The following is a 12,235-nucleotide window of genomic DNA, read 5'->3' on the forward strand; positions in this document are numbered from 1 at the left end:
GCCCCCCTCGGAGCTCCATCTGAGCCCCAGATGCTGGCCTGGAGACGTCAGAGCTCCCAGACCCCCCCTTGGAGCCCCCTCAGAGCTCTCTGATCACCCTCAGAGCCCCCTCAGTTCCCGCCAAGCCCCCTCGGAGCCCTCTCCGAGTCCCCTCAGAGCTTCCCCGGAGCTCTCTCAGAGCCCCTTGGAGCCCACTCAGATCCCCTCAGAGCTTCCTCGGACCCCTCTCTGAGTCTCTCGGAGCTCCCTCGGAGCCACACAGAGCTCCCTCTGATCCTCCTTAGAGCTCCCTCTGAGGCCCCTCTGATCCTCCTTAGGGCTCCCTCAGAGCCTCCTCAGAGTTCCCGCAAAGCCCGCTCGGAGCTCTCACAGAGCCCCCGGAGCCCGCTCAGATCCCCTCAGAGCTTCCTCGGAGCTCTCCCAGAGCTCCCTCAGAGCCTCTTGGAGCTCCCTCTGGGCAGCTCTGGTCCTCCTCCAGAGCTCCCTCACATCTCCCTCGGAGCATCCTCAGAGTTCCCGCAAAGTCCCCTCGGAGCCCCTTGGAGCTCCCTCAGAGTTCCCGCAAAGCCCCCTCGGAGCTCTCACAGAGCCCCTTGGAGCCCGCTCAGATCCCCTCAGAGCTTCCTCGGAGCTCTCCCAGAGCTCCCTCAGAGCCTCTTGGAGCTCCCTCTGAGTTCCCGCAAAGTCCCCTCGGAGCTCTCACAGAGCCTCTTGGGAGCTCTCGGAGCCGCTCTGATCCTCCTTCAGAGCTCCCTCGGAGCCCCCTCTGAGCCCCTCGGATCCTGCTCAGAGCCCCCGCAGATCTCCAATAGAGGCCCACTCAGAGCTCCCTCAGAGCCCCACAGAGCTCTCTCAGAGCCCCACAGAGCCTCCCCAGAGCTCTCTCACAGCTCCCTCAGAGCCCCACGGAGCTCCCTCAGAGCCCCACGGAGCTCCCTCAGAGCCCCACGGAGCTCCCTCAAGGCCCCACGGAGCTCCCTCAAGGCCCCACGGAGCTCCCTCAAGGCCCCACGGAGCTCCCTCAAGGCCCCACGGAGCTCCCTCAAGGCCCCACGGAGCTCCCTCAAGGCCCCGCAGAGCGCCCTCACAGCCCCATCCGAGCCTCCCCAGAGCCCCTCAGAGTTCCGTCAGAGCTCCCTCACAGTGAGACAGAGCAGAAATTTTCCAGAGTAGAAATCCGTTTGGATTTAGGTGAAATGTACATCTAGTTTGCAAACACAGCTGTTTAGTCTGACCGCCCAGCCTCAGAGAAACGGCTTCAGCCCAAGGACAGAGACAAGGGAAGGGAGACAGAGCGATAGAGAAACTGCTGTGAAAGGAGGTCAACCTGACCTAGGAATTCTTTCTAATAAAGAACTAGCGGCAAATGTCAGGCGAAACTTGCAAAAATGAATATTCATGGACCTATTGTGAAATTGCAGGCCCGTGGATTTGAGAGGGGGATAAAAAAGGATCTGGAGTTCCCAGAGGTACGCATGTCTTTTAAGGAGAGTCATCTCCAAATGCGTCCAGCGCTGTAATAAACATGCCGGCTTTAAAGCTTACATAAAAGTTGTGGAGTTTTGTTTGTCCCCGCAAAACAACAGCTCCATCAGAGCCCCCTCAAAGCCGCTCAGTTCTCCATCAGCGCCCCTTGGAGCTCCCTCGGAGCCCCTCTGATGCTCTTCAAAGCCCCCATCAGAGCCGCTCGGAGCTCCCTGAGAGTGCCCTCAGAGCCTCCTCAGGAGTTCCCGCAAAGCCCTCTCGGAGTTCCCTCAGAGCCCCCTCAAAGCCTCCTCGGAGCCCCCTCAGAGCTCCATCAGAGCCTCTTCGCAGCCCCCTCAGAGCCCCCTCGGAGCCGCTTCCTCACCTCAGCGCCGCCTCCGCCATGGCTGCTTCCCGCCTTCAGCCTCGCGCCTTCGAACCGCCCGCCCTGCGCTCCCATTGGCTGAGCGTCGCGTCATCCAGCTGTGCTCCCTTGCTATTGGTTGAACAGCGCGCGGCTCCGGGTTCTACCCGCCCCCGCTGCTTTGCAGCCAATCAGAGAGCGCACCTCTCCGCACAGGGCCGTCATGAGACTACAACTCCCAGCGTGCCGTGCGAGAACACAGCGGCACTTACGCGCCCCGTGACGCGCGGGGGCTGACGGGAGTTGTAGTCTCGCCTCCGCGGGTCCCGAGCGCGGGAGATTCTGAGGGAAGGGAAGGAATGCGGAGGGGTTGGGAGTTAATGGGCGAGTAACGAGGCGCTAATTAAGGATTTTTGTGTTAATTAGGGCACCGGGGAGCTGCTGTGGGCGGGCATCCCTTCCACCGCCCCAGGTGCTCCAAGCCCCAATGGCCACCCTGGAAAGGAGGACAAAAACGGGAAAAACGAGAAAAGGCGGCTCTTGAGTAGATCTTTCACATTTTATCCGCCAAAAACTCAAAGTAATTCTCCTTTATTGCTCTGATATGGCCCAGCTGGGAGGGTCTGGTTCCCCGCTGGTGATCGATCCCTTGCCTGGGATGTTCATTCGGTTCTAACCCTTCCTCTGGTTTTCCTGCAGTTTTGGGGCTAGAAAGAGGGAAAAAAGGGGAGGAGGAAGAGGAAAGGGAAGGGGTGAAAAAGGAAAAGGAAAAAGAGAAGGAGATGAGAGAAAGGTAAGGGAAAAGAGGGAAAGGGAAGGGGGCGAAAAAAGAGGGAAGGAGAAAGAAAAAGGGGAAAGGGGAAAAAGCGAAGGGAATAGGGGGGGAAAAAGGCGAAAGAGAAAGAGGAAAAGGTAAGGAAAAAAAGGCGAGACAGTGAAGGAAAGAGGGGAAAAGCCAAGGGGAGAAAAAAAAAACGGAAGAAAAGGAAAAACCAGAAAATTATATCCCCACCGCACTGCGCATGCGCAAGTCACTTTGCCGTAGCGACATGGCCAGACTGCGCATGCGCAATACGATTTCCGTACGATATCATGGCCGCCCTCGCATACGCAGTTCTATTTTCCGTACACTGTCATGGCCGCTCTACGCATGCGCAGTGATGATTCCGTACACCGTCATGGCCGCCCGCACACGCGCAGCTCCTTCTACCCACGGCTCTTTAGCTGCTCTGCGCATGCGCATTCTCCGCACGCAGCTCTGACGTCATTACGCACGGCCCCTTCTCGGCCGGGCCTTCCCTGCGGAGGAGGCGGCGGAGCCCCGGGACGGGCCCGGGAAAAACCGGGATAAAAACGGGAAAAAAAGGGAAAACCGGGATAAACCCTGGGTAACCGGGAGCGCCGGGAGCAGCGGGGTCAGCGCAGCGCCCGCGCCGCCGCAGCCATGGTGTTCTACTTCACCTCCAACGGTGAGAGAGGGAATTCCCGGGAATTCTCGGGGAATTCCCGCCCAAATCCCCTTTTCCCGCGAATTCCCGCTGCAATTCCCGCCCTTCTCCCAAATTCCCGCCCTTTTCCCGCACGCCCTCTGGAATCTCCGCAATTCCCGCGATTTCTCCATTTCCCGGGGTTTTCCCACGGGATTTATCCCGCGAGCTCCGGAATTCCCGCGGCAAAACAAATCCCGGGAATGTTCCTGCCGGGAATTCCCGGCAAAAACCGGGAACGGCTCCGAAAAATCCGGGAATTCTCCTTGAATTCCCAATTTTCCAGGATTTTCCCGGGAGCCAATTTTTCCCGGATTTTCCCAGATTTTTCCCCGCAATTTTCCTGGACTTTTCCCGCATTTCCCCTCCCAGTCTGGGACACTTCAATTCCCATTTGCCCATGAGGATTTTTTGGGGATTTTGGTAATTTTTTGGTTCCAACCATTCCAACATAAAAGGCAGTAGTAGGTGGAATTTGGGAATTTTGGGAATTCCAGCCAAAATGTGCCAGAATTCCCGGATTTCCCTTGAAAAGCCCGGGGAGGAAATTTGGGCTCCCCAAAAAACTCAGGAGAGAATTCCCAGGAATTGCTGACAATTCCAGAAATTCCGTGGGATTTGCGGGGTTTTCCCGCGTTTTCCATGGATCCATTCCTGGTGGTTTCCATGGATCCATTCCAGGTTTTCCATAGCTCCAATCCCAGTTTCCATGGATCCATTCCTGGTGGTTTCCATGGATCCATTCCGGGTTTTCCGTGGATTCATTCGAGGGTTTTTTCCCATTTCTCCATGGATCCAATTCCAGGTTTCCATGGATCCATTCCTGATTTTCCATGGATCCATTCCCAGGTTTCAGTGGATCCATTCCCAGGTTTTCCATGGATCCATTCCTGAGTTTTCAATGCACCCATTCCGGGTTTTCCATGGATCCAATCCCGCGTTTTCCATGGATCCATTCCGGGTTTTTATGGATCCATTGTTCCCAGGTTTCCCATGGGTTTTGGCTTTCCCATGGATCTCTTCCCAGGTTTCCCATGGATCTGATCCCAGTTTTCCATGGATCCATGCCCGGGTTCTTCCCAGGTTTTCCATGGATCCATTCCATGGTTTTCATTGATCCATTCCCGGTTTTCCATGGATCCAATCCTGGGTTTTCCGTGGATCCGTTCCCGGGTTTCCGTAGATACCTTGCCAGGTTTTTCCCCGGGGTTTCCATGGATCCGTTCCCAGGTTTCCCATGGATCCATTCTGGCTTTTGCATGGATCCATTCCCGGGTTTTCTATGGATCCATTCCTGGCGTTTCCATGGATCCATTCCCGGGGATTTTCCGTGGATCCACTCCCAGTTTTCCATGAATCCATTCCTGGGTTTCCGTGAATCCGATCCGGGGTTTTTCCCAGTTTCCCATGGATCCATTGCCCAGTTTTCCATAGATCAATTCCTGGGGTTTCCGTGGATCCATTCCTGGGTTTTCCATGGATTCACTCCCAGGTTTTCCATTCATCCATTCCCATTTCCCATGGATCCATTCCGGGTTTTCCCCAGGTTTCCCATGAATCCATTCCCAGGTTTCCATGAATCCATTCCTGGGTTGCCATGAATCCATTCCCAGGTTTTCCCCGGGTTTCCCATGGATCCATTCCCGTTTCCCATGGATCCATTCCCGGGTTTTCCCCGGGTTTCCCATGGATCCATTCCCGTTTTTCATGGATCCATTCCGGGTTTTCCCGCAGCCGCCGCCGCCGTCTACACCATCTACATGGGCAAGGACAAGTATGAGAGTGAGTCACCGGAATTCTGGGAATTTTGGGAATTTCTTGGGGAAGTTTGGGAATTACTTAGGGAATTTCATGTATTTGGGGAGTTTCTTTTTAATTTTTTTTAATTTTGGGGGTGTTTGGGGGAATTTTGGGAATTTTTTGGGAGTTTTGGGATCTATTCTGGGAATTTGGGGAAATTTTGGAATTATTTTGGGAATTTTTTTCAGAATTTTAGGTTTTTTGTTTTTTTTTTTTTTTGGAATTTGGGGATTTTTTTTTTTATTCCAGGGTTATTTTGGGAATTTCAGGGAATATTTTGAGAATTTCGGGGATTTTTTGGGGGAATTCCATGGCTGAATTTGGGGTGGGAATCCTGGGATTTGGGACTGGATTTTGTCTGGGAATTTTGGGATTTGGGGTGGGTGGAAGTTCTGGGATTTTGGAGCTGGAATTCTGGGTCTGGGATTTTTGGGGTGGATTTGGGTTGGAATTCTGGGATTTGGGGCTGACCCCGTTCCCGTTCCCGCAGACGAGGACCTGATCAAGTACGGGTGGCCCGAGGACGTCTGGTGAGCGCCGGGATCCGGAATTCCATCGGGAAATCGGGAATGGGGATCCGGGCCGGCTGCAGGGGCTGGACATGGTGGGATCAGGGATCCTGGACTCCCCTTGGATCCCGTTTGTTCCCCTGGATCCCACTGGATTTCCCTGGACCCCGTTTGTTCCGAGGATCCCATTTGGATCCCATTTCCCCCCTGGATCCCATTTTTTCCCTGATCCCATTTGGATCCCATTTGTTTTTCCACATCCCGTTTGTTCCCCTGGATCCCATTTGGTTCCCTGGATCCCATTTCCCCCGATCCCATTTGGATCCTGTTTGTTTTCCCAGATCCCGTTTTTTCCCCTGGATCCCCTTTGTTCCTCTGATCCCATTTGGATCCCGTTTGTCCATCTGGATCCCGTGTGTTCCCGTGGATCCCATTGGATTCCCCTGGATCCCGTTTGTTTCCCTGATTCTCTTTGGATCCCGTTTGTCCCTGTGGATCCCATTTGTTTCCCCGATCCCGTTTGCATCTCATTTGTTCCCATGGATCCCATTTCTTCCCCTGGATCCCATTTGTTCCCATGGATCCCATTTGTTCCCATGGATCCCATTTGGATCCCGTTTGTTCCCCTGGATCCCATTCGCTTCCCTGATCCCATTTGGATCCCATTTGTTTTTCCAGATCCCGTTTGTTTCCCTGGATCCCATTGGATTTCCCTGGATCCCATTTGTTTTCTCAGATCCCATTCGGATCCTGTTTGTCCACCTGGATCCCGTGTGTTCCCGTGGATCCCATTGGATTTCCCTGGATCCCATTTCCCCCTGGATCCTGTTTGTCCCCTGATCCCATTTGGATCCTGTTTGTTTTCCCAGATCCCATTTGTTCCCCTGGATCCCATTTGGGTCCCATTGGATTTCCCTGGATCCCGTTTGTTTCCCTGATTCTCTTTGGATCCCGTTTGTCCCTGTGGATCCCATTTGTTTCCCCGATCCCGTTTGCATCCCATTTGTTCCCATGGATCCCATTTCCCCCGATCCCATTTGGATCCTGTTTGTTCCCTGGATCCCATTTGCTTCCCTGATCCCATTTGGATCCTGTTTGTTTTCCCAAATCCCATTTGTTTGCCCGGATCCTGTTTGTCCCCTGGATCCCGTCTGGATCCCATTGGATTTCCCTGGATCTCATTTGTTTCCCTGATTCTGTTTGGATCCCGTTTGTTCCCCTGGATCCCAGTGGATTTCCCTGGATCCTGTGTGTTCCCCTGGATCCCAGTGGATTTCCCTGGATCCTGTGTGTTCCCCTGGATCCCAGTGGATTTCCCTGGATCCTGTGTGTTCCCCTGGATCCCATTGGATTTCCCTGGATCTCATTTGTTTCCCTGATTCTGTTTGGATCCCGTTTGTTCCCCTGATCCCATTTGTTCCTGTGGATCCCATTTCCCCCCCTGGATCCCATTTCCCCCTGATCCCATTTCTTCCCATGGATCCCATTTGGGTCCCGGTTGTTCCCCTGGATCCCAGTGGATTTCCCTGGATCCTGTGTGTTCCCCTGGATCCCATTCATTTCCCTGATCCCATTTGGATCCCGTTTCCCCTGGGATCCCGTTTGTTTCCCCAGATCCCATTTTCCCCTGGATCCCATTTGAATCCCACTTTTCCCTGGATTCTGTTTGTTCCTTGGATCCCAGATCCCCCTGGATCCCGTTTGTTTTCCCAGATCCCGTTTGTTCCCGGGGATCCCATTTGGATCCCATTGGTTTCCCTGATCCCATTTGGATCCCGTTTGTTTTCCCGGATCCCGTTTGTTCCCCTGACCCTCTTTGTTCCCATGGATCCCATTTCTTTTCCTGGATCCTGTTTGTCCCCTGGATCCCATTTGGATCCCATTGGATTCCCCTGGATCCCATTGGATTCCCCTGGATCCCGTTTGTTCCCCTGCATCCTGCTTCATTCCCAACTTTTGTTCCCGTTTTCCCCAACCCTGTTCCTCCTCTCCTCAGGATTCCCAGGAATTCTCCCCCCGAGGCGCCGTTCCCCGTGGGAAAGCCTTGGGGCTTATCCTGGATTCCCGTGGATTTGGGATCGGGAATTCCCAGCGCTGCTTTTTTCCGGGCAGGCCGGGCTGGGTTCCCGGTTGGAATTCCCGGAATTCCCAAAATTCAGGGCTCAGAATTCCCAGGCTGGCTCTGGGTGAAAATTCCTGGAATTCCCAAAATTCTGGGCTCAGAATTCCCAGGCTGGCTCTGGGTTACAATTCCTGCAATTCCTGGGCTGGGTTCCCGGTTGGAATTCCCGGAATTCCTGGAATTCCCAGCTCAGCATTCCTGGGCTGGCTCCAGGTCGGAATTCCCGGAATTCCCAAAATTCCGGGCTCAGAATTCCCAGGCTGGCTCTGGGTGAAAATTCCTGCAATTCCTGGGCTGGGTTCTGGGTTGGAATTCCCGGAATTCCTGGAATTCCCAGCTCAGCATTCCTGGGCTGGCTCCAGGTTGGAATTCCCGGAATTCCCAAAATTCTGGGCTCAGAATTCCCAGGCTGGCTCTGCGTGAAAATTCCTGGAATTCCCAAAATTCCGGGCTCAGCATTCCCGGGCTGGCTCTGGGTGAAAATTTCTGGGATTCCCAAAATTCCGGGCTCAGCATTCCCGGGCTGGCTCTGGGTCGGAATTCCTGCAATTCCCGGGCTGGGTTCCGGGTTGGAATTCCCAGAATTCCCGGAATTCCCAGCGCTATTCCCGCTGTCCCGCAGGTTCCATGTGGATAAACTCTCCTCAGCCCACGTCTACCTGCGGCTGCACCAGGTAATTCCAAGGAAAACAGCGGGAAAATCCTGGGGAAAAAATCAGGAAAATCCTGGGGAAAATCAGGAAAATCCTGGGGAAAAATTCAGGAAAATCCTGGGAAAAAATCAGGAAAATCCTGGGGAAAATTCAGGAAAATCTTGGGGAAACTTCAGGGGAACAATGGGGAAAACCTTGGGAAGAGCCTTGGGAAAAATCTCGGGAAAAATCAAGGAAAACGTCAGGAAAATCTCAGGAAAACCTTGGGAAAAAATTGGGAAAAATCTTGGGAAAAACAGCAGGAAAAATTCGGGATATTCCCTGGGATAAACCTGGGGGAAAAAACTTGGAAAAAATCTCATTATATCCCCTGGGAAACCCCAGGAAAAACCTTGGGAAGATCTTGGGAAAAACTTGGGAAAAATCTCGGGAAAAACCTCAGGAAAATCTGGATGTCCCCTGGGAAACTGTGGGAAAAACCTTGGGAAAAACGCAGGGAAAAAACTCGAGAAAATCAGGGAAAACCTTGGGAAAAATCTCAGGGAAAACCTTGGGAAAAACTCAGGATATTCCTTGGGGAAAACTCTGGAAAAATGGGGGGAAAATGTCAGGAAAACCTCGGGGAAAAAGGGCAGGAAAATGGGGATAACCTTGGGAAAAACCATGGGAAAAACATCGGGAAAAACTTGGGAAAAACAGAAAAAGCAAACTCGGGATATCCCCTGAGAAACCTCGGGAAAAACCTCGGGAAAAACCTCGGGAAAATCGGGATGTCCCTTGGGAAACTGTGGGGAAAAAATAGTGGGAAATGCTCGGGAGAAATTCGGGATAAACTTGGGCAAAACCTTGGGAAAAACGCCGGGAAATCCTCGGGAAAATCTTTGGGATGATCTTGGGAAAATGTCTGGAAAACATCGGGAAAATCTTTGGGATGATCTTGGGAAAATGTCTGGAAAACATCGGGAAAAACCGCTGGAAAAATGTCAGGAAAACTGCAATGACCTCCGAGGGGGGAAACCTTGGGAAAACCAGCAGGAAAATCAGGAAAAACCTCGGGAATAATTGGGATATACCCTGGGAAACAGCGGGGAAAACGTTGGGAAAAAGCTCCGGGAAAAAATGCGGGAAAACTTTGGGAAAGCAGCGGGAAAAACCTTGGGGGAAATTGGGATATTCGCCGGGAAAATCGGGATAAATCGTGGGAAAAGTGGGATATCCCTGGGAAACTTTGGGCAAGGTTGGGATGTTTTCTGGGAAAAGGGGATGTGGAGTTGGGATGAGGTGGGAATTTGGGAATTGTGCGCAGGGCCAGAGCATGGATGACATCCCCAAGGAGGTGCTGAGCGACTGCGCCCACCTGGTGAAGGCCAACAGCATCCAAGGTAGCCGGGAAAATCTGGGAAAAATCCTGGGGAATCTGGGGAAAAAATGGGAAATCCTGGGGGAAAAATGGGAAATTCTGAGAAATTCCCAGGAAAAAAAAAATGGGAAATTCTGAGAAACTCCAAGGAAAAAAAAATGGGAAATTTTGAGAAATTCCAAGGAAAAAAAAAAAATGGGAAATTCTGAGAAATTCCAAGGAAAAAAAAAATGGGAAATTCTGAGAAATTCCAAGGAAAAAAAAAATGGGAAATTCTGAGAAATTCCAAGGAAAAAAAAAATTGGGAAATCTCAGAAAAAGCCAAGAGATTCTGGGAAAAAAAAAAATTAGAAATTCTGGGAAATTCCAGGAAAAAAAAATCAGGAAATCCTGGGGGAAAAAAAGGGAAATTCTGAGAAATTCCAGGGAAAAAATGGGAAATTCTGAGAAATCCCGGGAAAAATAAAGGGAAATCTCAGAAAAAAACCAAGAGATTCTGGGAAAAAAATTAGAAATTCTGGGAAATAACAGAAAAAAATGGGGAAATTTTGGGGGAAAAAATCCAGGAAATCCTGGGGGAAAAAAAGGGGAAATTCTGAGAAATTCCAAGGAAAAAAAAATTGGGAAATCTCAGGAAAAAACCAAGAGATTCTGGGGAAAAAAAAATTAGAAATTCTGGGAAATCCCAGAAAAAAATGGGGAAATTTTTTTGGGGAAAAAAAAGAGATATTCTGGGAAAAATAAGGGAAATTCTAGAAAAAAAAAAAACACAAGAAGTCCTGGGAAAACCCTGGGAAATCTTGGCAAAAATGGGAAATCCCAGAAAAAAGCCCGAGAAATTCTGGGAAAAAATGGGAAATCTTTGGGGAATCCCAGAAAAAAAATGGAAATACCAGAAAAAACCCAGTAAATCCTGGAAAAAAACCTTGGAAATTTTGGGGGAAAAAATGGGAAATCCCAGGGGGGAAAAAAAAAAAGGAAATCTTGGGGAAAAAAAGAAAAAAAAAAAGGGAAATTCTGGGAAATCATGGGAAAAAATGGGAAATCCCAGAAATAAAATGGGAAATTCTGGAAAAAAACCCCAGGAATTCCCAGGAAACGGTTGGGATTTGCCCCAGAATCCTGGGAAAACCCCAGGAAACGCAGGGTTTTCCTGGTTTTCCCTGCTTTTCCCCATTTTTGCCCATTTTCCCCCTTTATCCCATCGATTTTCTCTGGGTTTTCCGTTTATTTTCCCTGGTTTTGCCCATTCTCCCCCCGTTTCCTGCAGGCTGCAAGCTGAGCTCAGTCACCGTGGTTTGCCCCATTTTATCCCATTTTTAGCCGGTTTTATCCCATCTTTTACCGTTTTCCCCTGGTTTTGCCCCATTTCCAGGCTGCAAGCTCAGCTCAGTGACCGTGCTTCACCCCATTTTTCCCGTTTTTGCCCGGTTTTTCCCCATTTCCTGCAGGCTGCAGGCTCAGCTCGGTGACCGTGGGTCACCCCATTTTATCCCATTTTTCCCCGTTTTTGCCCGTTTTCGCCCCGTTTCCTGCAGGCTGCAGGCTCAGCTCGGTGACCGTGGGTCACCCCATTTTATCCCATTTTTCCCCGTTTTTGCCCGTTTTCGCCCCGTTTCCTGCAGGCTGCAGGCTCAGCTCGGTGACCGTGGGTCACCCCATTTTATCCCATTTTTCCCCGTTTTTGCCCGTTTTCACCTCGTTTTTCCCCATTTCCTGCAGGCTGCAGGCTCAGCTCGGTGACCGTGGTTCACCCCATTTTATCCCATTTTTCCCCGTTTTTGCCCGTTTTCACCTCATTTTTTCCCATTTCCAGGCTGCAAGCTGAGCTCAGTGACCGTGCTTCACCCCATTTTTCCCGTTTTTGTCCATTTTTTCCCATTTTTGCCCATTTTCCCCCGTTCAGGCTGCAAGCTGAGCTCAGTGACCGTGCTTCACCCCATTTTTTCCCGTTTTTTCCCGTTTTTTCCCATTTTTGCCCGTTTTTGCCCCGTTTCCTGCAGGCTGCAAGCTGAGCTCGGTGACCATGGTTCACCCCATTTTTCCCCGTTTTTGCCCGTTTTCACCTCATTTTTCCCCATTTCCAGCCTGCAAGCTGAGCTCGGTGACCGTGCTTTACCCCATTTTATCCCATTTTTCCCATTTTTTCCCATTTTTTCCCATTTTTTCCCATTTTTTCCCATTTTTTCCCATTTTTGCCCGTTTTTGCCCCGTTTCCCGCAGGCTGCAAGCTCAGCTCTGTGACCGTGGTTAACCCCATTTTTCCCATTTTTGCCCGTTTTTTCCCATTTTTGCCTGTTTTCACCTCATTTTTCCCCATTTCCAGGCTGCAAGCTGAGCTCGGTGACCGTGCTTTACCCCATTTTATCCCATTTTTCCCATTTTTTCCCATTTTTTCCCATTTTTTCCCATTTTTTCCCATTTTTTCCCATTTTTTCCCATTTTTTCCCATTTTTTCCCATTTTTTCCCATTTTT

The 12,235-nt window shown here is 51.0% G+C and overlaps 2 protein-coding genes across 2 annotated transcripts in view; one reads left to right on the forward strand and one right to left on the reverse strand.

Annotated features, from left to right (window-relative positions):
* The window catches only part of LOC115948996 (uncharacterized transmembrane protein DDB_G0289901-like), a 4,959-nt gene extending 3,065 nt beyond the window's left edge, over positions 1-1,894 (reverse strand). Inside the window, exon 1 of the mRNA XM_031065020.1 lies at positions 1,850-1,894. Within this exon, the coding sequence (XP_030920880.1) occupies positions 1,850-1,869 (20 nt within the window). The 5' untranslated portion in view covers positions 1,870-1,894. The remainder of the gene's footprint in view (positions 1-1,849) is intronic.
* A 1,192-nt stretch (positions 1,895-3,086) lies between these two features.
* CCDC25 (coiled-coil domain containing 25) overlaps positions 3,087-12,235 on the forward strand; it is a 12,360-nt gene continuing 3,211 nt past the window's right edge. The window contains exons 1-6 of the mRNA XM_031065021.1: positions 3,087-3,297; positions 5,050-5,097; positions 5,606-5,645; positions 8,369-8,420; positions 9,706-9,781; positions 12,086-12,114. Coding sequence (XP_030920881.1) covers positions 3,273-3,297; positions 5,050-5,097; positions 5,606-5,645; positions 8,369-8,420; positions 9,706-9,781; positions 12,086-12,114 — 270 coding nt within the window. The 5' untranslated portion in view covers positions 3,087-3,272. The remainder of the gene's footprint in view (positions 3,298-5,049; positions 5,098-5,605; positions 5,646-8,368; positions 8,421-9,705; positions 9,782-12,085; positions 12,115-12,235) is intronic.

This window comes from Geospiza fortis, unplaced genomic scaffold, assembly GCF_000277835.1.
Source record: "Geospiza fortis unplaced genomic scaffold, GeoFor_1.0 scaffold509, whole genome shotgun sequence".
Taxonomy (NCBI): Eukaryota; Metazoa; Chordata; class Aves; order Passeriformes; family Thraupidae; genus Geospiza; species Geospiza fortis.